This window comes from Pinus tabuliformis, chromosome 9, assembly GCF_031772625.1.
Source record: "Pinus tabuliformis cultivar Carrire ecotype Pingquan chromosome 9, CPIR1, whole genome shotgun sequence".
Taxonomy (NCBI): Eukaryota; Viridiplantae; Streptophyta; class Pinopsida; order Pinales; family Pinaceae; genus Pinus; species Pinus tabuliformis.
This window is the reverse complement of record NC_142307.1, coordinates 1,935,807,875-1,935,835,753: the sequence shown is the minus strand read 5'-3', so window position 1 is coordinate 1,935,835,753 and position 27,879 is coordinate 1,935,807,875. Positions and strand designations below refer to the sequence as shown.

Here is a 27,879-nt window from a genome sequence, read left to right as displayed (position 1 = left end):
CACTTGTGCACAAATGATTTATCAGCAAATAGAGAATATTACTTCTAAATTGTGTCTATATGACTATGAATAATCAAAAGGTTCAATTTGCTTCAATAAAACTCTTTCCTAGAAGAAAGAATACAATGCTTCTTGCAAACGGGCCGTTTGCAAGGAAAAGAATAAAATATGGATTTGATGTCACATTAATTTAAAACAATACTAATGACATGAAATGGGTTAACCTACACACAGTTGCCATTTACTTGCTAAATATTCTGGGATGGCATGATAAAATATGCATCTCAATGCTACCTGTCTTGGAAAAAAAAATTACTAGACATGTACAATGTAGCAGCTACTCTCTTTTTGGGCATTATGAGCAGCATTTCCTTCAGAATACAGAAAAACAAATTTCATTGCAACTAAAAGATTGTATCTCTTGACTATATACAGACTCCAGAGGAAGGCCTTTGTTCCAATAGTCTGAGATAAATAAAATTTACCATCAACGAAGCTCGCTGCCACTCTTCAAGTAGCCGTTATAACTCTGTTTGAAAATCAAAGAAGACCATCAAGCTATCTCATAAACATCTATCATCATTGTTCTCCCATGCTCTCCCACGTGAACCATAGATGGAAAGAGTGACTTGTAACAGCTGGGGCATTCCTTATATCAGTCTCACCTATGCCATTGTCATAAAGACTAAACTATTGTTTTGTTGCCCCACCTAGTTCAATATCTTTTGTACCATTGATCTCAAATCCACTCTTTAGTAGACTGACATCCTCCTCTGTAAAATCAGTTTCTTTCACAGGCATCATGGAAAAGCTTTTTGCAGTGGCTTGTTTTGCAACCTCCACTGCCCAACTATAGATTATCATGCCGATAACAGCAACAGACATCCCCATTATATTTTTGGCAGTCAATGCTGAATCAAAAAGCAGCCAACCCAATATAAGGACACAAACAGTTTTCATGTGGCCCAAAACCTGAAATGAAACTGCTGAGAATCGCCCAATGCAGAGATATTGGCTCAGGTTGCAGAACACGGCTAGAATGCATGAAAGGAGTATAAAAATCTGCAGAATGTTCAATAGATATATTCAGATTTCATGTTTCACATGTCAGTCAAACACTTGTGTCTTCAATGAGGCAGATAATTACAAAACCATTTGAATTTGAGGTCCCAGTAATAGACGAAATAGTTGCTAGCAGAAACTTACAATTGCACCAGATGAAAATTTGTATTCTAATAAGTTGCGCCCATTTAGATAATAATCTGCAAAAGGGCCAAATGCTAAAAGAGATGCAGCCTGTATAGGAGCAGTCTTGCTTAGGAGTTCAAAAGAGCCAACATTGTACTTCTTTTGTAAGGAGCCAATTGACTGCAAAAAGAAATCAAATTTATCACGAATTAGTATCCAAAGGCAAAAACTGACACAGGAAAATATGGAATTTACAGGCATGGAACATATTCAAGCAATTAAACAAATTATCAATGGAAAGATGAAAATTGGATCTCACAGTGAGTGTATTACTGATTGTCCAATTCTTGAAATCCAAGTTCGAAGGATGGGAATGAAGCGTAAAGGCAGAAAACTTAGAAATAGAAATCAGAAGATGAACTTTAACATCATCTCTGGAAGTGGAGAGCAAACATAAGAGTTAAGAAAATAATTTTAATTCCTACTGCTGTTAAACCGTTTGTATGATTGTATTTAGAGAAATGGATTCTAATCATGTTTAAATCGGTGTTCATTGTAACACAAAAATAAATCACTTTTTTCTGTTTGTCCCTCAGCTCATCCTTAAATAAGGAATAGGTACGTGATGAAATAACGTCTAATCATGCCTCTAAATACAACATTTTAGCATATACCTACTCATGCTTTCCTCACATGCCTCTAAATACAACATTTTAGCATATACCTACTCATGTTTTCCTCACAATAAACTTAACAAATCTTCGTCACCATCCTTTAGAGACAGCAGGTGAAAAAGGCTCTGGTGTTAGCTTCAGTGCACCCACAAAGAAGTAATTTATCAAGAACCATTAAATGTCACATACGCCAAAAAGGTGGCCAGTAATTCACTGGATGCCAATATACAAAAAAGTCCAATAAATTTTACTCCTATGTCAGAATCTCAAGTAAAGTGTAGTTAAAGAGACAATTGTATAGAGTATGAAAAAGGGGTTGGAGTTAAAGGCCAAAGGAAGTAATCTTAGAAAGAGCTGTATCCAAAGACAAAGCACCAACACAGTAAAATATCGAATTACAAGCCTTCATAGCCACCGTATACAGATTGGAGATGAAAAAGCTCTCTCATGGTTGCTTCAGCACATCACAAAGAAGTAATATCTCAGGAACCATTATAATTTCGAATTTACACTTCACATAAGCCAAAGGGTGACCAGTAATTCACTGAACACCAATCTACAAAAAACTATGATCAATTTTACCCCTCCTCCAGCTTTTAAGGGACACCCATATAGAGATTGGATGACTCATTGGGGTTAAAGGTCTAACAGTCAAATATGTATACATATTACAGACAATCTTCTTGAGTGAAAGATTGTTCCCATGATATAAATATGGATATGGAAAACTTTGAGAACTTTTTGTTAAGAATTAACACAAGCAAGACAAGACAAGTGAACGGTGGAAAAGGCTTTAAGCCAGATCTGCAACTTGTGAAACAGATGAGCTCATGCAAAAGACTGATGCAAGTTGTGACACAGAGGATCTAACAGGAAAGATTGATGTAACATGTGATACAGATGAGCTCATATAAATGGTTGATGCAACTTTTGACACACAAGACATAATGCATATGGTTGATGTTAATACATGCCTTGATGGATGATATAGAGGAAATAGAAAATATGGTTGAAATGGAATCATCCTGTTTCAATTGATGAAGGAAACATTTATTGAAGATAAGTCACAAGAAGAAGCACAAAATGATGACAACAGCAGTAGAAAATTCCAAAATGTTTGTTATACCTTGGGAAGAATTAGCATTCAACAAAAATCGACCAGGCATAAATATGATAAAAGAAACAGCTTTCATACCTCAGATTACTCCAAACAAGTTCAGTTTGTGAGTGTGGGATTTCTTGAAGAAGTAAATATTATGGTAATAAGTGCCAACATTGTTAGAGAATTGACCATATGATATATGCTAAAATATGCAACTAGGGCCAAATTCCACTTTGGGCAGCTCATTTACCCTATATGATTATTGGACAATATTCCTCTTTTCAAGAGGACAAAATTGTCCCTAGAAGCACTAACTTTGGATAAGGAGAAATATGTTTTTGATGTCAAGCCCATAGGTGCACATTTGGTCAAGGTCAGCTTGGGGTCTCTTTAATCAAATTGACCCTCCTCCATCACAATATATAAATCTAAGTTACCAATCCGGCATGCGAGGATCTAGGATCCACGTATCCATGTATCTGATCCAGGCTTGAACTGGTTGAGAAACAGCGAGGTGGCAGATCCATCTTTTTTGGAAACAGATCCCGACTTTCAGAAATGGATCCCTTGAACACAAAGCCGAATTTCAAATTAATAAAAAAACTGGGTTTTCTAATTTAGGTTTTTTTTGGGTTTTTAATTTTTTACTTTGACCGAAGTGGTCCATTGTTATACTTTGTTGGCCACAACAGCGCACAGCAGTGAGCACTGAGCAGACAAGCAAGGGTTCTCCAAAGGCGAATCTCCAGGCAAATGACCCCAGGCCCACAGCAACCGGCATTCTCCAGCGTTCTCCAGGAAACCACTATCGACTCCACACTGCACAGCAACCTTGACTCCACAGCAACCGGCATTCTCCATCTGCAGGCAACTAGTGTTGACCCCACAGCAACAGCGCAAGGGTGTTAAAACAATTCAAATTACAGGGGCGGAGAGAGCTTACAGGGACCTGGGACAAGGACAGAACAAGGGTGGAAGGTTTGTTTTTGCATTATATAATAAAAAATTTGATTGCAGTCGAAATGCAAAGTGCAATTTTAGGTGTACATTAAACATTTTTTAATTTTTTAAATCCCTGCAATCGAAATGCACAGTAGACTCTTAGGTGTACAATTAAACATTTTTTAAATATTAAACGTTTTTTAAATTTTTTAAGTTTTAATTTTATGTATTTTAAATTTTAAATAATTGATAATAAATTATGATTTAAATTTTTCAAGTCCCTGCAATCGAAATGCACAGTGGACTCTTAGGTGTACAATTAAACATTTTTTAAACATTAAACATTTTTTAAAAAATTCAAGTTTTAATTTTATGTATTTTAAATTTTAAATAATTGATAATAAATTATGATTTAAATTTTATATGCAGTCAGTCACACACTATGCCCTACAAGGCTACAACTTATGGAACCATCACAGCAGAGTGTAGGGGTGCAAGTATGCACTGGGCCAAAAGATGCAAATGGCAAACCTGGCCAAGGTTTGAGTCTTGGAAAAATAAAATTATATGCATTTTTGCAAGACGCTGATGATAGAAAACTTTCTAAGGGAAGACACCCTGTGCAAAGTTCTACAACTAGGCCTCCATTGCCATCTAGGCCTGCTACCACAACTAATAAAAGGCCCACTCTAGGCCTTCTTGAAGCAACTTTCAATCACCCTGGTAGAAACACAGTGGATAAACATGTAGCTCGTTGCATCTATGCAAATGGGCTAGCATTCAATTTGATGCGTTCTCCTTATTGGCAACAAATAATTAAGGCAATTAATGAAGCGCCAAAAGAGTACAAGAGCCCTAGATATGAAAAGGTCTGCACTATTTTGTTGGCATCAGAGAGACAATTTGTGGATAAACAACTACAGTCAATCTCGGATACATGGGCAGAAATGGGCGTGTTCATCATTTCTGATGAATGGAGAGACCAAAGAAACCGCCCGTTAATTAATGTTATTGCAATATGCCCCCAAGCGGCAATGTTTTTTAAGGTTGTTGATTGCAGTGGAATAGAGAAAATTGCATCTTTCATATCCACAATTCTTATTGATGCAATAGAAAGTGTGGGGCCACATAATGTTGTCCACGTCATTATGGACAATGCACATGTTTGTAGAGTTGCAAGTTTGATTGTGGAGGGTCAATATGATCACATCTTTTGGACTCCATGTGCAGTACATTAATTGAACCTTATGCTTGCCAAGATTGGTGATATTGAATGGATTAATGAAATATATGTAGCAGCAAAAGAAATCCAAATGTTCATAACCAATCATTCAATGTCCTAGGCCATATATAGAGGTTTTACAAAGTTGGAGCTACTGAAGGTACTCTTTTTTTAATCAATATTATTTGTATTGGAACTTGAAAATTCTTAATTTTAAATTTTAATTACAAATTTATATATGATTTCTCATTTGAAATTTGACTTTTTGAAACTTGTAGGTTGATGAAACTCGTTTTGCCTCCCACACTCTTGTCATAAAGAGGCTTGTGGAGGTGAGACAAGCATTGCAAGCAATGGTCATTGACCCTCTTTGGGAATCATGGAGGACTTCCACTTCTGATAAAGAGCAAAAAATCAAGTCCATCATTCTTGATGATGCATGGTGGGCAAAGTCCAATACCTTTTGCGGTTTACTGAACCAATCTTGACCTTGATCAAGACATTCAACACAGATACACCTTGCTTCCGGGAAGTTTATGAAAACATTGATAGTGTGTTGGACATGATAAGGGAAAGTATCAAGGCAAGAGAAAATGACCCTTTTGAAACATTTTATTATGAAGTGAACGACATAGTTACGGAAAGGTGGAACAAAATGACCACACCATTACACATTTTGGCCTATGCATTGCACCCCAAGTATTATCATTCCAAAATTTTGTCTTTACCTGGTAGAACAACGCCAAACAAGGATTCTGAAGTTGTACAAGGATACACGACAACTTTGAGGAAAATTTATAGAGATGTGGGAGTTGCAATGGAAGTACGTCAAGAATTTGAAGGATTTGTACAATCTACTGGTAGCTTTTCAGATCCAGTGGTTATGGATAATCGAGGGCATCTTGATCCTATTACTTGGTGGGGCTTCTATGGTGGGGATAGAATTCATCTCTCGACGCTAGCCACCACGTTGCTATCACAAGTTGCTAGTTCCTCATCAACTGAGAGGAAATGGAGTACATATGGCTTTATCCATTCAATGAAGTGAAACATGTTGGAAGCGGCAAACGCTGAGAATCTTGTGTATGCTCATTCCAACCTCCGTCTTTTATCACATGTTGAACCAAAGTATAAAAAGGTCCTAACAGGATGTGGGATGTGGAGCCTGCAATCTCTGAATTAAACCTGACATTGAATTCCATGACTCACCTCAACCTACTTGAGGATATTGTTCCACCACCAGTCGAGCCTACTGATGTAACTTCCTACATTCCAAGACCCCCAACATCTATTCATGATGTAGAGTTGCAATATGCAGAAGATATTGTAGATCTATTTGAGGATATGTAGTTAAACCTATTGCACATTATGATATTAGTAGTGATCATGGATGAGACACTCTTTTTTGTATTTACTATTATCATTTATGATATTATCCTTTTTGTGTGAAAGGGGATGCATCATTTCAATGTTTCAGTCTTCATATTTATATCTAATGGTTTCAATTCTAAATTTTGTGATTTATAAATGGATTTGATTTTTGAACTTTGAGTGTTTTTTGAAATTTTAAAAATATTATTATATTTTTGTACTTGACATATCCTTGTCATATCCGGATCTTGGATTTTCAAAAAACTAGCGAATCCATATCCATTTCCGTATCCGAATCCTGGTAACTTAGACATAAATAGAAGAGACCTTCAACCTCATTTGGCACATTCATTCACACATCTCTCTCTCCTCATCTGATTGGTTCATACATCTGAGGCAGCTATTCATCCACACATGCGAGTTTCTTGGAGCTGATTTGACCTATGTTGACTTTCTGTTTTGAGGAGACTTTGAACAACATTGACCAAAGGCTTTTAGGGATAGTTTCGCTATGATTTTTGCAGGAAAAACTCTGTTTGGGCAAGCCACATATTCTGGCACAGATTTCGAGATTTTCTTTGACTGCAGGCAGACTGCAGACTTTAACCACAAGGTGTTGACTTTAGTTAACTGATTTTTGATCTTTGTTTTGGGCTGACTTTAACCTATTGAAAAGGTTGGGTTCATTGCTGATTTGATTGAGCTGATTGGAGGCCATTTAACTGTTCTTTGACCACCGTTGAAGTCCCATCAATCATAAATGCCAATCAACATTTGGGAATTCCAGCACAGCAATTGATCTTCTCAAATCTCAAATCCACTACTATGATGCTAATCAAAAGAATGAGAATGTTTAAATATGGCAATTGTTCACTTCTAGATGAATTATTCAACATCCAAATATTGGCAGTTTTCCAAGCATATCTTCATTAAAGCTCAACTCAGCAATTTTAGATTGAAGACGATACAAGTTATTGTTAATGATACAATTATCTAGCCTTGTGATTGGGGAGGGGGGGTATTAGATACCATGTTAAAAATTAGCACAAGCAATTGGTGGAAAATGCTCTAAGCCATAGTCTTCTCATTGTATTGATCTCATGATATCAATTTATAATGCATAACCACTTTGACATCTAGATCTCCTTGAGAACTCATCAACAGATCATGACAACACCTCATCTACAGATAAGGTTTACAACTCATATCAATGTAGTCTGAGACTTTGTAATTGTTTAGGGACTCAGATTCCATAAAATTAGATACAACATATAGAAAAATGCTTATATGAAACATATATGCAAAACAAATATCATTAAGCGTAGAAGATACCATTCATAATTTTGGCAACATGACTAAAATGATTGAACTTTTATCAATACTAAGACATCGCGGCTAAACAGTATATACAAAATGAGTGTCTAATCCCCAGAATCTATAAATCAGCATCAACAAAAATCACTTTAAGTTTCATTAAATAAATTAATGTCTTCATCTTCATCATCTCCATATTGAATTTATGCATTACCAATATTCTCCAGGAGGTAAGAATATTGGAAGGTAAGGCATAATTAGATCCTGATGCAAATTTCCATTTAAATAAATATGTAATGCAATGACACTCTAGAGTCTAAACCCTCAAAATTGCTCTTCAAACAAACTTTACAGGAAGGAGTTCAACTACAGCTCAAAAACTTGCAAAGTTGGTTTGAATAACATACCGAGGCTTCCTTTATGTTGTTAGGTAGACAATTTGTATCTCAACAAGCATCCAGGTAGGAGCTTGTTAACACCCAGAATAAGCCTTGGGTGATCTATCCAGAAGCAAAAGAGCTTGTTATCTCTTTAACTCCTCTTGCTTTGGGTTGGTTCATTCCAACAGCAGGGAAGAGTCCTTATATTTTCCTATGACCTATGGATTGAGTCAATGAAAACAAATTTGGGTCCATAAGTAGATAAAGCACGCATAAGTTAAAAACTAGCAACTTTGGGGAAGGAACCTGGAAACTAGTGTCTACCATTAAGGTCATAGAATTAGATGAGGGCTGAAGCAAGTGTCCTTTTGGAGATGGACAATTCGAATGAGGCACCTACGTTGGATGAATCTCACTGAATCAATATGTTTTGAAACCTATGATCGATGCTGGAAAAGCAGCCCTATCCTAGTTGTTCTAAATCTAATCAGGGGGGGAATTTCCTTTACCTTACAAACCCTCAAGGTAAAGGAAATTTAAATTAACAAAAGCCCTGAAATAAATGATAACTCCCACTTTATATTTCAGAAAGCACGAGAACAGATACTTTTAGAAAGGAACTTTCTTGTATTAAATGCCAGTCTTGTACAATTCAATATAAAGAAAAAGTATATAAGTGTGGATACAGCCTAAAATTGGAGCGTTGAGTTGACAACCTGCATCCACCTAAGCATTCATGTAGGAGTCTAGGTGTCCACATGGCTGTACAGGTGGACAAACAGCTAGCAGCAGTTAGGGCAGTTTTATAACGTCTCATAGAAGAAGTAGATGTATTAAAGTTATAGCTTACTAAAGGCAACATCAAAAAGGTTGTTTTGAGGGCAAGGTTTCTTCGCAATATCTCTAGAGCATACGAACCTTGTGAGGTATCTATTTCTTGAAACAACCCTCTATTTTGTTTCAATCAATGCTTTGTTTCCCTGTAGCAGGCCAACTCTTTGATTAACAATTCCTTTTGTCCCTTTTTCACTTTCTCATTGTTTGAATTTTAATAAATACTGGATGTGTTGTGTTCAAATTGTATTTGGATGCACCATCTGTTCCATTCCACGAGTAGTCCTGTTTAAGAGCTTCTCTGCAGCTTTTTCTGGGTGCACGAATTGATTACATGGCAGAATGATGTCAGAACTCAGTGATGGGCAGGGTGTTGACCACACAGGATTTTAAAGGCAGGGGGCACTACTTGTCATGCATTTGAAAGATCTATCAAAAAGAGGCAATGTTCCCTCCTTTTGGCCACAGATTTTCAAAGATTAAAAGATTTTGTCTCATGCTGCCCTCTTGCCTTTCCTGTGAGAGTTCCCCATGATGCCTGCTTTCCCTTTGGCACTCAACATGAGCAGATATCCTACAAATCTATCTTTCCCCAATTCCTATTATGATATTTCTTTTGTTGTTTATGGAGAACTGAAGATCCTTTGGGCTGACGCTTCGCTTTTCTTACTGCTTTCTCTGCTATATTTGCAACATCATTCCACCACTGCCTGAAAGCTGCAGAACATTAATCACAGCATGATAAGATCTTTGCCTTATTGGATTCCAGGCTCACCTTGCTCATGGGATAGATTTGACTGAAGATTTTCAAAGGTGCAGCATTAATGTTCAAAGGGTAATGATGATATGCCCCTTACAGCAGAGGATTCAATTTCGTTGGGTATTACATAGTAGCTCTGCCCATCTTGAATGGCTTTCATGAACAAAATAAAAGGGAGATATGCGCTACAGCTTTACGTGCCAACTGAAGCAACTATCTGGCATTCAATTAAGATTGACCAGCTTAGCAGTCGATTTACTCCAGCAAGAAGTCAGAGATTTAGCAACAATCCGTTCACTTACATGAACATCATAAACATTGATGCAGAAGCAAATATTCATTCTCTGAACCCATGGATTGTTGGCAGTGTCCCCATGGTATGCCTCTTCATGACGTCTCCAGTGCTTACCCAACTGACAAGTGCAGATAAATATTGAACTATTATGATCAGATTTTAGTTTTGTTTATTCTGAAATTTTGTTGTGTTTAAGCATGTAAGGGCATCAAAATACTCCTCGCCCAGGACTATACAGGACCTTCGAAAACTTTCAAGTTTCAGGATTTGTGACTCTGTCATGAAACCTTTAGAAACGAATAAATGAATGAATATTTCTTCCATTTTGTGAGGGTTTCTTAAGTCAACTGTTAATAGTTTTATTGCTGCATTTCACATGGGGATCTGTGGTTTGCTGATCTGATACTGTTTAAATTGGCAACTAGGGCCAAAGTCCATGTGGGTCACCTTATTTTTGGCAGCTGATATTTTTCTTGGATTCCTCTCTTTGAAAGGTGTAGGATTTGATCTAAAGATCATCCAATTCCGATATGTATTTATGGAGATATAAATTTATTTATATTATTTGACAATTTGTCAAGGTCGGCCAGCAAGCAAATTACCCCCAGCTCAACCTCAATGTTGCATTTAAATAGAGGATACCTCAAGTCATTTGAGACACACATCACTCATGATCTCTCTCTCTCCACTCGTTTGGGTTTGTCCTCTCACAAGGAGGACATAGTGGAAAGGAAGGTCAACTAGCCGCAGTCATGAAGGAGATTGGGCCACAGATCTAAGAAGCCCTAGCCACAGTCTTGAAGAGATATCTAGCCGCAGTCAAGGAGGCTCTAATCCGCAGCAAGAGAAGGCCCTAGCCGCAGCAGAAAGAAGCCCTAATCCGCAGCAAGAGAAGGAACCTTAAGGCAAGGAGAAGGGTCTCTGTTTTAGGGCCACGGGTTAGGGCAACTTAAGCGAAGAAGGGAAGAACGTTAGGGTCATTCTCATGACTGTTTTGAAGTGCAAATGAACCAGCATTAAGGCCACATTACAGGAGTCTACTTCTGGGCTGTTTGTAAGGGCATTTGTGGCAAGGTTCATCTCTGTCTTGGGCAGCAGATTGCACAGAAGACATTGCGGATGAACTGAGCCCTTTTAGTGGGCTGTTGGGTGAGTATAGGGGCTGGTTCTAGCCTTATATTCCAGCGTTTGACAGCAGCTAGGAAGGGAGACAATACCGCAGTCTATTATGCCTGATCAAGAGGCTGTTTTGAAGCCTAGGAGAAGGTTAAAGGGCAGCATATGGTTGGAGGGACTGTGTGAAGGAAAGCCGCAGTCAATAGGAGGTCTGTTGCGTGTGAATAGGGTGCTGTAGCAGTCGGAGTTTGTGCCCTAACCAGTGACCAGGTTTGCTGAGAAAAGACACCAGTCCTTGGAGCATGTAAAGGGTGCCAGATTTGCAGCTTTGATATAACCAGTGATGCAGCGAATGAAGGAGGGTCTTGTGGAAGGAAAGCCGCAGTACTCTGGGTGATTGGTAGCAGTTTTAGGGCTAACATCTGCTGTATAGAAATCTTCAGCCCTTGGTGCCAGAACTGTAATTTCATTGAGTCATCTTCATGGTTAAGATCTCTGATGTCAGATCTCCTATTTGGCAAGTCAGTATTGACTTTAAATCATTGTACTCTATCTCTATCTCTCTGCTGAACTATTGAAGACTAAAGAAGATTTGATCAAGGGTTTCCCCACATTGGGGTTTGTCCCTGGCTGGTGCCACATCTTGTGTCCTCTTGTCTTGGCTTGTCTTCTACTGTTTATGTTTATGTTCTATCTGCATTTTACTATCATGCTAATGTGATTGCTAAACTGGACATTGATACTGGGCTAACAAGAAAATTGAAGTAAATTGCTCTTAAGCGTGGAACATACCAAAAATTAACAGCTACTACCTAGCAAGGTTATCAGTTTGAATAAGAACAACCCCCAAGGGGTGTTTTTGATAACAGTGAACAGTAGCCAACTTTGGAATCTGAAAGCCTGTGCGAAAAACAATAATGCATCTTGTCTTAATTGCACGCAGATCTAGATGGAAGGTTGACATTCTAGGGATTCCCCATATTTTAGTTTTCACATTTAAAAAATGCACAAAGACAAGTAGATGTACGCCATACATCTTGTCCTTATTCCACTTAAATCAAGAGGGGAGGTTGCATTCTAGGGATTCCCCCCTAATTTAGTTTTAGCATTTAAAAAAAAAACACATTAACCTTGAAATACTAACAGCCAAAAGTACAAAGAAAAGTAGATGTGAACTATAGTGTTGAAAATGATTTCAATGGCCATATGCTAAGGTTATGTGGAAAGTAAATCATCAGAAGGGAATGAACTACATAAATGACTATATATGTGAATAGTTGGCAATGAAATAAATACGAATCTTTCATATGTATCATGAACCATAATATTTATCATGGTAAGATCTGCTTCTGAACTTTAATGTGAATAATAAAGCATTAATTTTCAAAAGACAACAGAGGGTCCTCAGAATATCGGGTAACATACTCATTAAATTAATCGGAATCCTCATTGATATTCATATAACTGATAAAATCACTAGATAGAAGCCTTGATATTTTACATTGTATCAAATGCAGTAGATCAAAGGGTTTAGTAAAACTGAATCCATAATATCTTCTAGTATGCCCTCAAGCTAAAACTATGATCTCGAAGAACCTTTGTTGTATATTGCCCCTTTAAAAAAAACAGAACTTTTATAACTAAGACGGACATCTACAGGCACCATCCTTTTGAAATATCTGTTGAAAATATTAATGTTCAATTAAAGACCACAAAAGAGATCAAAGGAACTAGGACAGTACATCAAGTGCCAATACAAAATGAGAATGCCAAGGCATCTCCTAAAACAAATCCATATAACTTATGACAAAAACCAGATGGATACCTTTCCCTTTAAACCAGGATCATTCTGTGTTTGCAAAGCTGTGAACAGATGTAACCAATTTTGAACAAAATTAATAAGACTACGTTCCCTAATGGCTGTTTTAGGTGACAAATATAGATTGCAATTACAGTCTGTTTCAGACTTCAGTAGACCGTAGTATAATTTATCTCCAGAATATGGGAATTGCAGACATCTATTTGGGTAAAATGGAAGGTTAAGGTCATTATTAAGATGCAGCATACCTACTTGTAATACGAGAAGGCTGTAGCTACCTATGTTACCAGAAACGAAAATGGGAAACATAACAAGAAATGGGAACCGAAAGGAACTAGAAATAAGCCTAACGAATTTTGGGGATTGGACATGTTAACCCCCAATCCTAGAATATATAATTGATTAGTAAGTAATATAACAATGTATTGGCAGGAGGAGAACGCGAAGGGAACTTCGGCAATTATCTTAAACCAACAGTTTTTAACTTAACTTTCAAGATCTGGTATAAATATGAAAAAGACATGAAGAGCTACACTAAACCCACTAAATTTTGATGATGTCAAGGAAGAAATGAAAAGAAGATTCATGTTCTTCAGATAAAAAGGCGGAGGAACCTTACAATTTGTTGCAATGAGGTACATAACACAGCCACCGCAGCACACACAAACCCTTTGAGATTGACCTTCACATCTGTGACGGTGCAGACACCAACACCAATAACCACAACAACCACAGCTGCCTTGACCTCTCTGGTATATTTCTTGTTGTGAAGAACCCATTCCATCACACAAACCACAGGAATCATGCTCAACTTTGAAATCTGTACCCAAAAAACCCAGAAGCCCAAGATAAGAAATAATTTCACAGATCTAATGCTGAAACAAGCTAACGCAGATCTACAAAGGCAGCGGATTGAAAAAAATTCTGACTTCATTAAACCGGCTGAGCATATTCTCACCTGATAAAATCCGACTGAGTTTAACATGAGACTCAGGTTCATCCCCACAATAGATGTATTGGCAACAACAGAGAACCAGAGCAATTCCCACAAAGGCACTTCCTTGGCAGCAGAATACCCAGTAGCATTTGACACAAATCCCACCAATGCAGTCAGAGTGAAGTGGAAAGCAGTTAATGTTGTAGCTGTATCAACAGAAATGGCAAAAATCAGAGAACTGAAACACAAATGCATAAATCCATGCAAGAAATGTAGATCTGTGACCGAACAATGATTTCACAAATAGGTTTTATTGCTTACCGAATCTGAAGTCATACCCATATCTGGACATGACTTGCTTATTGGCCATGATAATCCCCACTGAGCTTATGACATTCATAGCCCATGCTCCTATGTCGGATACTGCTGCTTTCTTCTCTGAAGCCATCTTCAACAAAACCAACAGACCTCTAATTCCAAATGGCTGGCCTTCGAAATTAGAAGTGGGTAATGTATGGAGGGCTGAATATATAAATCTAAAAGAAATGGGGCACACCCTGATGGCTGATGGATCGAGGAGTGGGAAACTAATGAAGGGCTGAATATATAAATCTAAGTGAAATGGAGCATACCCTGATGGCTGATGGATCGAGGTAATGGCCTCGGTCACACAAACATTCAATCAACGCGTTATGTTTCCCTGTAAAATGGGATTACATACCTAAAATCAACTGCCCATTTCGATTTGATAACACCTTTTCCTGTCAAGCTCCATCCATGATTTAAATACAATACCTTATTTTGACCGCACTTTTATTTTACAAGGTTCGTTGCATCCTCGTTAATTTTATATTTAGATACTTGTGGTTATAATTTAATTTTCTCAACGTTTTGTTTTCAGTTTTGATGAAAATTTCCTCGTTAATTTTATATTTAGAGACTTGTGGTTATAATTTAATTTTCTCAACGTTTTGTTTTGATGAAAATCTCCCCATTTTTCTTGCTGATCATTTTTGTAATTGTTCGGTGCAGACATACCTATCTTTGTTAATTATTCTCTGTAAAGCGTTTTCTAATTGTTTCCGGTGGAAGTGGACCAGTCTTTTGGGCCCGGTCGCTCTTCATTTTCATGATTGTAGAAGTAGGGTCGATCTTTTGGTACGCGTTGCTGGTTGATTAGAACATACAGCCATACTAGGCTAAAAGTTATTTAAAATTTTACATTTTTAACGATGATTCCAATGTGATTTTTGTTGTATTTATGATTCTACTTTCCTTTAATAGAGTTTAGAATTATTTTAAAGATTTTGTTTTAAGTTTAAAACTTATAACTGTGTTTTTACTTAAATAAAAAGATTTTTGTTAAATTTAAATTTTTTTTTAAGTTTAAAACTTATGTTTTTACCTTTTTTAAGATTTTTGTTAAATTTAAAATTTTTGGGAGAGCAAAATATTTTCGGATGTTTTATTTTATATTTTTTTGTTTTTAATTATTTTTATTAAATAATAAACTAATTATAAAATATAATTAAATTAAACAGTTTTTTCGTTGGATGGGTTGTATTTAGATAGTTTTATGATCTTTAGTCGATGTTGACTTTCTACATATCCACATAAGCTTAGATAGGTGGTGTCACCTTAGACTATACTTTGCATACAGTACACCCCAAGTATTAACAGAGGTTGTGTAAGGTTTAATGTCTTTTTGTAATAATTGTTTCCTCGTGGACTTTATCATGATTACAAGTCCCCCTCACTGCCTCAATTATCCACAATGGTGCTTGACATGATTCCTAATTCTCTCTACATAAAGGAATGTGATACCTTCGCTCACCCCCCCCAGTTAACCTTGCAATTCTGTGTAAGTAGAAGTTACTAGCCCACACAAGATTTTCTTGTTTTGGCTTCTTCTTGGTCTCTATATCTCTAGTCTGAAAGTGTCGGCTACCATGTTAATCTGTTTATTTCCATTTCTCCAATGGGTCGACTAACTTGGTTAGTTGATTGTGTTTACTCTATATCCTATTTCTACAAAAGTTTGGTATGTTTGTCATCCTTATATGGATCCTCCCTTCTAGGAGGGCCATCCCCCCTTCATAGTCTCTTCCCTCCCATTCACTTCCCTCCCACTCATTTAGATGATTGATTGTCTTCATCAACTTCATGCATTCCCCTTGCAGCCATCTCTATTGGAGTCTGGTTTCTTTATTAGTGGTCCTTCCTCCCCTCGCCATGCCTCATATCAGAACTAGTTAGGGTGGCTATGTTCGTCTTGGGTGTCGGGGTCATTCATAAACTCAAGCACAACAAAACATGGAGAACTCAACAACAATATATTAGGAACAAACTCCACGGGTAGATAGAAATGAAATCAATACGATATAAACAAAAGTCAGGGCAAAGAAGTAATTCATCCAAGATGAAGAGATCAAAGAAAATGTGGGACAATGGACCCCTGATATTGGTACCAGTCGAGGTCGCTATAACAAATATCTACAAATAGTTGATATTTATTAGCAAATAAAGACAATCGTGGAAAAGGTAGTGGTGGAGAAAAAAGAAGCTTGATAAGAAATTATGTTATGCATTGATGCCCTTTAATTGCAAGTCAAAAAATTGGACAATAAGGTGTCTCTATTGGCTAAAAGGATTACGAACTTGGACTTCCAAGACTCTGAAGGAAGAAGCAGATAATCTAGAGATAGCTCGAGTAGACTCTCCCTTAGGTTAACATGTTTAGATTTAAGTTTTTGTTTTACTTCCATTGAGTAGTGAACCTACCAATTAGATTAGATATAGATGTAGGTAAGGTAGTAGTTTTCTTGATAGTAAGAGGCTTGTAAACTTATCCCCAAGCTGGGTGGCAAGAAGACTCAAGGAGAACCCAAAGTTAGTGACAATCCCTCCACCTTGGTTAACGTGTGCTCCAAGTATGGGACCTTGAGCTTCACTCTTGTACCCCTACACACCACAAACAACAATCATATAAACATGCAAGGGGAATATATAGCTTGAGGACTTAGTAACGATGATGTACATGGTGTTTCAATATAGGAGCAGGTTGTGGGAGTTGACAACAATGCTTGGAATCATTGGGATGAATGGAAAACAAGGGAGAGCAAAGTGGTGAATCAGAATGGAATCCTACCCACTCTCTGTGATCAGGTGGTTAATTAAAATCTCATTAGAAGGATTTTGGGAGGCTATCGAGGACAACTAACTATATTTTCTTCCTTAACTCCTCTCAACTATGTGAATAGTAGGGTCAACCACTGTCAATCTCTCACATGTCTAGGAAAACTTATGGCTTTTTGGTTTCATGGTACAACACTAAGGTCATAAAGGAAAATCTCTTCATGATCCTCCTCCTATGTGAACCAAGGCAAAGACAAAATCTATGGATGCAAAGCATGTGTTATGTGGCTCCATAGCGCTAGTTCAACATCGTTGGGTGGAGCTATTAGAGGAACAAGTTCAACGTTCGAGAGCTCTCTAAGACAGGGGCCAAATTGAGCTCAAGGTGCTAACATTTGTTGCGAACCTATGCTTAACCAAAATAAGGGAAAACCAAATATCAAAAGATTTTAAAGCTATATATGTACATGAAAGATTTCATGGGCCAAGCTTTGTAGTCCTCGAACCAAGAATGGTAGGAATCCCACATGCATTTGGAGATGTTGGAGAAGCAAAACCACTTCCTTATCACCTTGCTTTCATGGTTGATCAGGAAACATGGAGCTATAATGATGGTGGAGTTGCTAGGATCTTCTCAACATACCCTCAATATGCTCCAATGATCCTTGAAGGTGAGTCATACCATTCCTCTTTGATACTTGTTTTTATGTCCTTTTTTGTCCTGAAAGAAAATCTATTGCTCTGGAGAACTATAGACAAAATCTTATAGAATCCTTTAGGCCCGGTTTCCTTTAAGGAAGATTATAAGAGTCACAACAATGGGTTTTTGTATTAGCAAATCCTCGTTTCCCACCATGGGTAGGTCTTGCCTCCATTTTAATTAGGCTCGACTTCCCATCCTAGGCCAGTATGGGTAGGTTTGGTTTTTCCGAGTCTACATGTCCAAGTTATGCTTATTTGGTCTCTAATCATGCATGACAAGCCATTTCGAAAATGGTTGACGAATCAAAAACCAAAACTTGCTCTATATTACGTATTGATGTACTAAAACAATAGAAAACTAACTTATTAAAATAAATGATGAGCTTATTTTATTGTGTTACTTTTGATAATTTGGTAATATGGACAAAATTTATGCACATGTACTATTGGTCTAGTTTCCGCAGTGCCAAGCCAATAGACAGAAACAAGAATTTATAATTTTTTTATTAATTGAAGTACAACATGGATGTCTAACTTTAAAAAAAACAATAAATAAAACATTTCATTAAAAACAATAAATAAATAAATTTTATTATTAAAAATAAGTATATTTAGTTACATGCTATACTTTAAGTTGTTTTGTTTTTCTTTACTTTGTTTCCATATTTAAATTGAAATTTATTTTGTCAATAAAATATTTATGTTAATACCTCGATTTGGGTGGCAGAAGGAGAGAGGAGGGGGGATGAGTTACCACTGCCCCACCTGGCCAATAGGTAAGGGGGTGTGGAAACATGCCCCTTATAAATTTCATTCATGTGCCTTGGAACTATACCCATATTTGAGATTGATGAAGAGGAGGAGAGTGTTTTTCGTTTGGCTTCCAAAGGATGTGAGTTGGGAGGCTCATTCATGGGGGAAGCATGTATGGTGGTGCATGTTAGATATGGAGGATATCCATGTTGTCCTGGGTAATGTAATCCAATGGAGCAACAAGTTAATGATGACAAACATTCTTCATTACACATGGTAAATATGTGGACAATATACGTAGTAGCCTAAAGTAAGGCAAGAGAAGGTATTGATCTTGGCCATGCAAAGCTCAGGTGCTCCAAACAGTCGGTGTGTGAGGTGAATTACAGCCTACAAGAGCCATCATCCTCTGTGAAGGTTGAGAATTTGAATGTGAGACTCATACTGGGTTGGAAGATTGTTATGTTAGTCAACCTCTCACTCTGAGAAGGAATAGTGGTCATGGACCATTGGGTGAAGATATACGAGTTTTCTAGTAACTGAGCTTCGCGAGAGAGACAAATTGTTCAAGGGAAGAGGACAAGGTGGCCTAGAATCAAAGCCTACTAGAGTCTCACACTTTGTCTAGGTATTTCTCATTATATTCACTGGCTTGTTGTTGTGGATGTTGATGTAACCATTCCCTATAGAATAGCTTAGCATATCCTTGGATCATTTGTTGTTGGTTTATTAGTAAATGGAAACAACTATTTAGAGAACATTGTTGTTGTTTTTCTTTGTGGATATTCGAGTTGTTATAGCGCTCTTATTAGTAATTGGAGGAGGAGGAGAGTCTCGATAATGTGAGCTGAGGCTTGTATTGTGGTGGATAAATTATTGTTTAGCTTTGAAACTGGGAGGGTGAAACCAATATGAAACCCTTTTTCTGTGGTGGGGAGAAGTAGGCTTAGGGAGGTGGAGCATATAGGTAGTGGGCAGAGAACATATTATGGGCAAGTGAAGAATAAAAATCCTTATATGTGTGGATGGGTTGGAAAAAGCACAGTCTCATGGTAGTTGTCTCCTGCGTGGACAGGGTGGTAGTCTCCATATTCGCGATGGGATAGAAATTACAAATAACATAACAATGGTTATTGGCTTGTCCCAGGGGCTGAAGGATTCCTCACCATGTCATGAGAGTAAGGCAAACCTAGGAGAGGTTCAACTTACTATGAAGAAAGATCTCATTTGGGTAACTCATGACTTCAAAACAAAGTTTTTGGGTTTGCATCTAGGTACCATGAACAAATGCGTGTGCATGTGCAAGAGAAGCTGTCAAGATTAGAAAGGGAAGCCTCCTCATAAAGAACCTCCCTTTATGATGTAGAAGTAAGAGCTCAGTGGGAAAGTTGGATTCCAGATACATGGCAAACAAGGAGTAGAGGGAATGAGTACATGCAGGCAATCAACCTCTACTCACATATCAAATTTCTTCTAGGACTAGGACTCTTGGACAATTAAGAAGCGAGGAGGGATTTACTATAAACATTGGATCGCATGCATGACCACCTCAAACATTATGATCACAGGTTGGAAGCAATTGATCATAGGATAGCATGGATAAAAAAACACCTTGTGATTCCACTAGTAACTCCCTGACCCCCAGTAACCCCATTAGATCCTATCCCTATAGATAGCTCGAAATCTAGTCCAGTTCCCTGAGTTTATGATGTATGTTTATGTTAAGTATGAAATGCCTGCTCCCTGTATTCATGGAGATAACCTTAAATATATTGGTGTTTTTATATTTAAATTATGTTAAATATTGTCAATGATTTATAGCCTTCTCAAAAGCTTAATTTTAAATATGATTTGATTTCTTAAAAATGTTTTAATATAACTTTTTGATTTTATCGTAATATAATTCACTTTACTCTATAAATATAAATATAATATTTTCTTATTATTATATATAAACATGTTAGTGATGAAATTGTCAAAATTGTATGCATGGTCTCAATCACAAATATAAGGAGAGACATCAATTATTGGACATCAAATTGTTTCATTTTTGTAAGCTTTGTATTTTAAACCAGTTAAAGGTAAGAAATCTATAATTTAAGTTATTTAATATTGGTTAAAACCATAGCAATAAAGTTTTATAAATAGAGTTCTCATCCTCTATATGGAAATCCATTAAAATCTAAAACCAAATTTAATGAGAAAAGTGAAGTGGTTTATTTTATTTTTATATAATGCTAAAATTTTTTTATTAAAAAATTAATTTTTTTCTCAGTAATAAAATTTGGTTGTTGGTACGGGTTTAGATTATGGGTATACTTATCTAAGAATAACTAAGCCTAATCTCAAGGGCTTCGCTAAGAATGGACCCTGTGACTTTCCAATTAGCGAGAAACTGATTTGACCAATTGAGTTAACCCTTTAGGCTAAAAAAGTAATAATTATTTATATATGAATATATTTAGTTTTTCTATTTTATATAATGTTAAATTAAATTAAATTAATTAATTATTAAAATTTTATAAAATAAATATTTTACAATGAATAATAATCATTATTAATTATGTAATTTTTTTACTTGCAAAAACATTATAAAAGCTAAATAAAGCATAAATTAAATATATAAATATTTACCAAACCTGTAATAACAAGTTAGTTGAATTATTGATAAAGTAATAATAATAAAAAAAGGGGATTCTAAATAGATTTATATATATATATATATATATATATATATATATTAAAAAATATTAAAGTTATATATAAATAAAATTAATATCAAATTTTCTACCAATTATATATTAATTTGAAATTTTGTGGTCGGGGTGTAGAATAGGTAGTGACAATGTGTTTGTTAAGATAATATATGGTAGTAGGTCACTGGTTCAAAACTCCATGGCAAAAATCTAGCCATGCTAAAGGTTAGTGTAGCCTAGGCCTTCTGGAATTCCCAAATGATTTTGATGACTTAAATGCCCCTAACTGATTATGATAACTTAAATACCCTTAAATCACTTAATTACTCAAACCACAAATTAAATATACCAATTTTCTTAAACTCACATTACTTAATAAACAAAAAAATACTAACTTAAAATTCCATATTATTTATTATAATTATATATACCTACACCATTAAATAACCAAAAAAATACTAACTTAAAATTACATATTATTTATTATAGTTATATATACATACACCAATAAAGTATAATATACTAAATTGAAATTCTATATTTACATATTATAGTCAAATGATCTATAAGTTATTCATACACTCATATATTTGACCAATCATATACTGATTTGAAATTCTATATTTACCCATTGACCAATCGTATACTAATTTGAAATTCCATATTTACTCATTATAGTAAATAAATTAAAAGTTAGTTGAGTTGTCCTAATTTATCACAACTAACTCAAGCTTGATTTTAAATACATTATTATGTAAACCTTATTTGACCGAAAAAAAAAGATAGATTAAAAGTTTAATTCCATTCGACCTCAATGTTACATATTTATATTAAATGGTGAGATATTTATATTAAATGGTGAGATAAGACTTTTAATTTTTTTCCGTGGAAAAAGTCAAATAAGACTTTGAATTAATTGACAAATTATTTTTTATTATATTATATTTTATTTATTTAAATTTGAAATTTTATAGAGTGAAAATGAAATATTTCAATTCTAATTATGTTAAAAGTTGGTGTAATTCAAATGAAGTGATTTTTTTGAAATAATTTTAAAAATTTAAAAACTTTTTTTTAACTCTAAAGTAGTCGTACACATCACAATCACTTTAACCCAAAAAAATAAAAAATAATTAATATTATTTTATTTAATATTAATATTATATTTTATCATTTGTAATTACAAATATTAGTTTTATATTTTATTTTATTTATTTGTTATTATTATTATTATCAAATAAGAGTAGGACTTTTTATTAAGTTAGCTAATAATACATAATTTACATGAAGCCGCATCCGCTCTGTGAGAGTTCCACAGTCAGCAGGGCAGGCAGAAACCTAACCACTCACCCAAACCCAAGAGAAGCCAAAAGAAACCCTGCACTCCTTGGAAGATGAGTCCACCTGACCGAGGCCCACAAAAAGCTACTAGTGTCCCACTGAGGGTCCACAAGAGAACCCACAACAGACCACCCAAAAAACTAACTTACGGACTCGACGAAAGCTATAGGCTTAGTCCTCTAAACTTTTTCGGGTCCAAAACATTCGAACAACTTGCACGAACAATCACCACCGTTGACTACTCAACTTAGATCCAACAGCCTTCGTGGATATCGGGCAGATGAGAAGCGCGAGGGTTAACCATCCGATGAGGGTGGTTTTCTCTCACCTCTCGCCGCAACATGTCGCATGATGAGTGGAATCGGGGGCCAACTTCAAAAAACCAAAAACCATTTAGACCCCGCCCGATATACCACTTGTGGTTTTGAATCCGTTGTTTTGCAGAAAAGAAATTACGCTCTGTCGCCAAGCGATGACCGTCAGACCAGTCCTGCGGGCAATTTCTGAGCCTTCCGCCTAGATTCTCCATCAAGCACCCTCTAAGCAAAATGAAAATAGGCGACCAAATCTGTGGTGCTACCCGAGTCAGTACCTTCACCATCCAACCGAAAGTAATCAGAGCTTTGGAAAGCAGCTAAAACCAAAAATGGTCAGACGATTTAGGGTTCACCATCCTCCCGTCTGTCTCCTGAATCCCTTCGATCTGTCATGTTCATCCATAGTTCCATATCTTTGGTTGCCAGATAGAAACAATCCTCACTTTACGACTACCTCTCATGGAAATGGTCATACTTTGAATGACTTACTTAACGCAGTTGAATCCCAAAAATGATATCTAAAGAAACAATCCTCTCGCAGCTTTCCTGTAGGTAACGAATCCCAAGCATACCGAGAATCCCTATCCCTATTATTATTATTATTATAGTTTAATACTTTTTAATACTAATATTGTTAATAATTTACGACATAATTTAATTAGAGATTTTTAAAATTTTGATTTAAAATTGTTTAATTTGTAGAATTCGATTTTTTTTTAATATATGTATTTATTCAAAAATATGGTTTAAACAACAATACAACACAATGTTGCTTGTAATAATATTGTCCATTTCGTTTATAAGCTAGACTACACCATAGTTTTAATATTATATTTTATGAATTAAATGTAAATAGAGTAATTGGGAGAAACATCGTTATTCTCCTTTTCTAAATTCATATATAGTATATTAAAGTTATAGCAAATATATCTTTATAATAATTTTAAGTCTTGTTATCTAAAAATTCGAACTAAAATATTAAAAATATAAAATTAATTTTCGAAAAATAATATTATATTCGATAATTTACCTTTCCTTTGTGATTGTACATATTTACTTTTAATTTATCATATATTATTTTATTATCAATAATATAATTAAGGAAAAAATCAATGTTATTACTTTTTTTAAAGAAACGGTTAAGGGTATTATCTTAATAACGGTTGGAGAGTGAGCTAAAACCCTTAGAGTAGCATATTGAGTTTTGTCCATAGAAATATACATTTGACCTAGTATACAAAAAGTCAGCTCTAAAGTTGTAGATCAAAATTTTACCAAAAACATTTATGCTAAACACATGACACACAGTTCTAAGAAGTAAATAGTATTTATGGGATAACGTAGAAACAAAAAGAAACCATCAAAAGCATTGAAGTTCCCATTCTTTAACTATGACCATTGCTAGGAGAGTCATTAACCCACAAACAATGTGATTTCCTTAGTTCATGAGCAACGTTGGCACCATAACCTCTGAAGCCGAGTTGGACATTTCCTGAGATGATGTTTTCCAGAGTTGCTACCCGGGCATTAAGAGAGTAGACCTCCTTGCACAAGCCATTTATCGTATGTTCCATGTTACTCAGACAAAGGAACAATTTAGCTTCTAAAAGAAGTTGGAAGTATTGTCTCTATCTTTTTTCCATGCCATCTTGCCTTTGCCAGAGCTTTGGCTTATTCCAGGATCGTGTCCATCAGAAAAGCATCATTATCATGATCTAGATTAAACATAGGCTCCACAATACTCAAAGATAGACACTGGGAACAAGTTTGGAGTTCACCAACAGAGTATGGTCATTCACCTAAGCTAGCAATGAAAATTAATCCATGAAGTCCCCATGAATCCCAAGGGGCCAATAAATAAACCACATTAAATTTTTCACACAATCTAATCTAAAACACAAAATCCAAATCCAGACCTAAATTCTCTGAAGGGCGTTGAGGAAACTACTGATGGCAGATGTAGGACAGTGACATTAAAGCCAAATCTTTGCTCGATGAACAATTCAAAAAACTTGCAATAAAATCCACCAACTCCATCCACAAATTAAGTAAATGTAAGTACCTCCCCATGCATATAGAAGAAATTGTTGACATTGGTCACTTGTTACCCATGATTTGCCACTGGGCAGGGATATTCAGAATTCGTGGCCAACAGATGGAGAATAGCTTGACCATATTACTCATTAAATTCTCAAGGCATACTGAGATCAAGGTGGATAACCTCAAATCGAGGTAGGGAAGATTTCTTATGATGATGATCATTATAATATTATTCACGCTTCTCAAATTTCAAAACGAACTTGAGGAATTGGTTCAAGGTTGATAATGCGTTGGTTTGTCTTTATTTTACCTTGTCCTAAGGTAGATCTTTTTTTTCTAGCACGTCAACCCGATAATTCAAGTTTCGATACACATACAGGAGCTCCAAATGCTTGAACTCAGAGACACTCCAAGAGATTCTTTACAAAATGGGAGGGGAGTCTGTGCTCAAATATTTTTTAGCATTAGTAACTTATCTAATGACGAGCATGTAGTCACCAAAAACCATCATTCTATATATTTTCTTTACAAGAACAAGCTCCAAACCTCTCCACAAGGTGAGGAATTCAATTTGATTATTGGTCGCCATGCCTAGATCCCAAGCAAATTGAAACACAATTTTTCCATGAGGGATAAATAGAATCCCTCCGCTTATGCCTCCCCTAATTAATATTAATATTATATATATATATATATATATATATATATATATATATATATATATATATATATATATATTAATTTAGAAGGGTAAATATTCATTATCGTTATATTATGTTATATTATAATATTAATATTATTACTATGAGTTTTTTTTATATGTTTGAAACTTTTTATTTAAATATATTAAAGATTTTAATACTATTTTTTATATTTTATTTTTAATTTTTAATTATTCATTAAATTATATTTTAAGTTCTCTCGATCAGGGTGTGGCCACTGGAAAACGTCGGCAAAAGGACGGGGGTATGGCCCCTCTGCCACCTCGATCACATGAGAGAGGGAAAGAGGCAAACTCACATTATCTGCATCACCATTATGACATTTAATTCCACCTTTGGGAGAATACTTGCCCATTCCAAGGTGGGGAGGATGGTCTTGCCTCCAAATACATTGCCAACCTTTTCTATTAGCCCATTGTTGCCTCAATAGGTATGTCTACATGAATAATTGAACCTGACTTTTGCTAGAATTTTCTTCATTGCGAAGGTGGCTTCCCTCCCTCTCACAAGGAGATTCCTAGTCCTCCTCTTGGCATTCGTGCAAGAGCCATCAAATGGTCCAAGATTGAGAATCTCCTTCAGAAAAATCAGGGTCAAGTCTCTCCAAGGGACCCCTCAACTTCAATTGATATCTCAACTTTTGGTTAACCCGCTATAGTTTGTCTAACATCTCTTTTTTGGGGTATGTCTCAACGTGTTTATTTAGTTCTAGATATCTGTTAGTCAACCATATTTTGCTTCTGGATGTGCTTGGATTTCCAAGCCAACTTAGCTAGATATAAATTTGCAACATGTATTTTCTGTTATGTGGTCTATTTTGGCTTGAAAAAACTTTTCTTCCACCATTGGTCTGGTTTACCGATAACAAACAATGGTAGGAAAAGATTATGATATACTTTTGACCTATAATTTATCAATAAAATGTTTATTTAGAAATAAATAAATTTAAGTTATTTTATTTTAATCATATTTTCCTATATTTTCTTTTTGTAAGCTTGGTGGTACCTTCCTATTAATTTTCATAAATAAGGCAAGTTACATCCATATATCCATGAGTTAGGTGGCCTCAACCTACCATGTCATGCCCCTACACCTGCGGTGATCTTCCAACCGCTTGTAGCGAGGTGCGGCACCACCGAATGCTTTCTTTTTAACAATACTAACACCCGTGGACTACGCCTACTTCAACATGAACATACTTAGTTTATGTTTTTGCAACCGAATAAAGCATTATCCTTTATACTTTAGTGAAGACCATTCTCAATTATTAACCATGTACAATAAACCGAGAACATCAACAATAAGCAAGTACAAAGGGAGGGGCAACTCCCAGAAAGTCTGCCCAACAATATATTATAATAGCTTCTTCAATATTACAACACAAGTAATGCTTGGCAAACTCCAAGCCAATACTTAGAATAATTTTACAATCAAGGCATAGAACAGCCTTTTACAATTATGTGCACCCCTGCACAAAGAAGAATGCTCACCCGAGCTACCTATCTCACTCTGCCAAGTCCTGCACAAAATTTCCACCTTAGCACGCTTACCTCACCCAAACCAACACTTAACAGTCCAAATCTGCACTTTAGAAGGACTACGCATGAGATATGCGTAGCCTCCCTTTACCCTTGCGCAGTTTACCCTTGTGCGTATGAGTGTTCAATCTTATGCGAAGATGAATGGTTCAAATGAGGTGCAGCCTCCTTCCATTTATACGCATGCCATCCATGCGTATTTACCTTAGGCCGACCTTCTAAACATTAATATGAATGCCCCCACGTTTATGATTTATGGTGTCGGCTGGGGTATATTTTATTGTCCTTTGTCCAAAGCATACAAACCTTGTTTACATGCTCTCATAACATATACGCCCAAGTGTAACGACACTTAGCCATTTTCGTGAGTGCTCCTTTCGTCGCATGTTTTGTCGCAAAGTGACCGCACATCGTCGCAATTGTGTCGCGCGCCCGTCGTGCGCCCGCGCGCCTTCGTGCACGCCTTCGCCCGGCGCCCGTCGCACAATCACCCGGAGGCCTAACATTCTCCTCCACCTGAAATCGTTGTCGTCCTCGACAACATACCATCATCCATGATGTTGTCTCCTCCACATAAGGCAAACATCACCGCAACATATGTAGAACCACTGTCATCTGCAATATGTTGTCCATGTGTGTGTCTCCTCCAAAGTGAAGAGATCATCTCATCAAACCGACTCT

General features: G+C 36.1%; 1 protein-coding gene across 1 annotated transcript; it reads right to left on the bottom strand.

Annotated features, from left to right (window-relative positions):
- Positions 1-70: 70 nt before the first annotated feature.
- LOC149156708 (UDP-rhamnose/UDP-galactose transporter 1-like) lies at positions 71-14,762 on the bottom strand. Its single transcript, XM_089438436.1, has 5 exons — positions 14,276-14,762; positions 13,976-14,160; positions 13,637-13,837; positions 1,207-1,368; positions 71-1,062 (listed from the first exon to the last, which is right to left on the bottom strand). Exons 1-5 carry the CDS (start codon positions 14,400-14,402, stop codon positions 691-693), a joined length of 1,047 nt encoding a protein of 348 aa, XP_089294562.1. The 5' UTR covers positions 14,403-14,762; the 3' UTR covers positions 71-690.
- Between the last annotated feature and the right edge of the window lie 13,117 nt (positions 14,763-27,879).

Bases quoted from the DNA above. Each gene is read 5' to 3' on its own strand.
- LOC149156708 (XM_089438436.1), bottom strand. From the start codon at position 14,402: ATGGCTTCAGAGAAGAAAGCAGCAGTATCCGACATAGGAGCATGGGCT. The intron at 1,369-13,636 runs GTAAGGTTCCTC...TTCTTTTTGCAG, and splicing joins GTACCTCATTGCAACAAATT to TCAATTGGCTCCTTACAAAA. The intron at 1,063-1,206 runs GTAAGTTTCTGC...AACATTCTGCAG, and splicing joins AATTTTCATCTGGTGCAATT to ATTTTTATACTCCTTTCATG.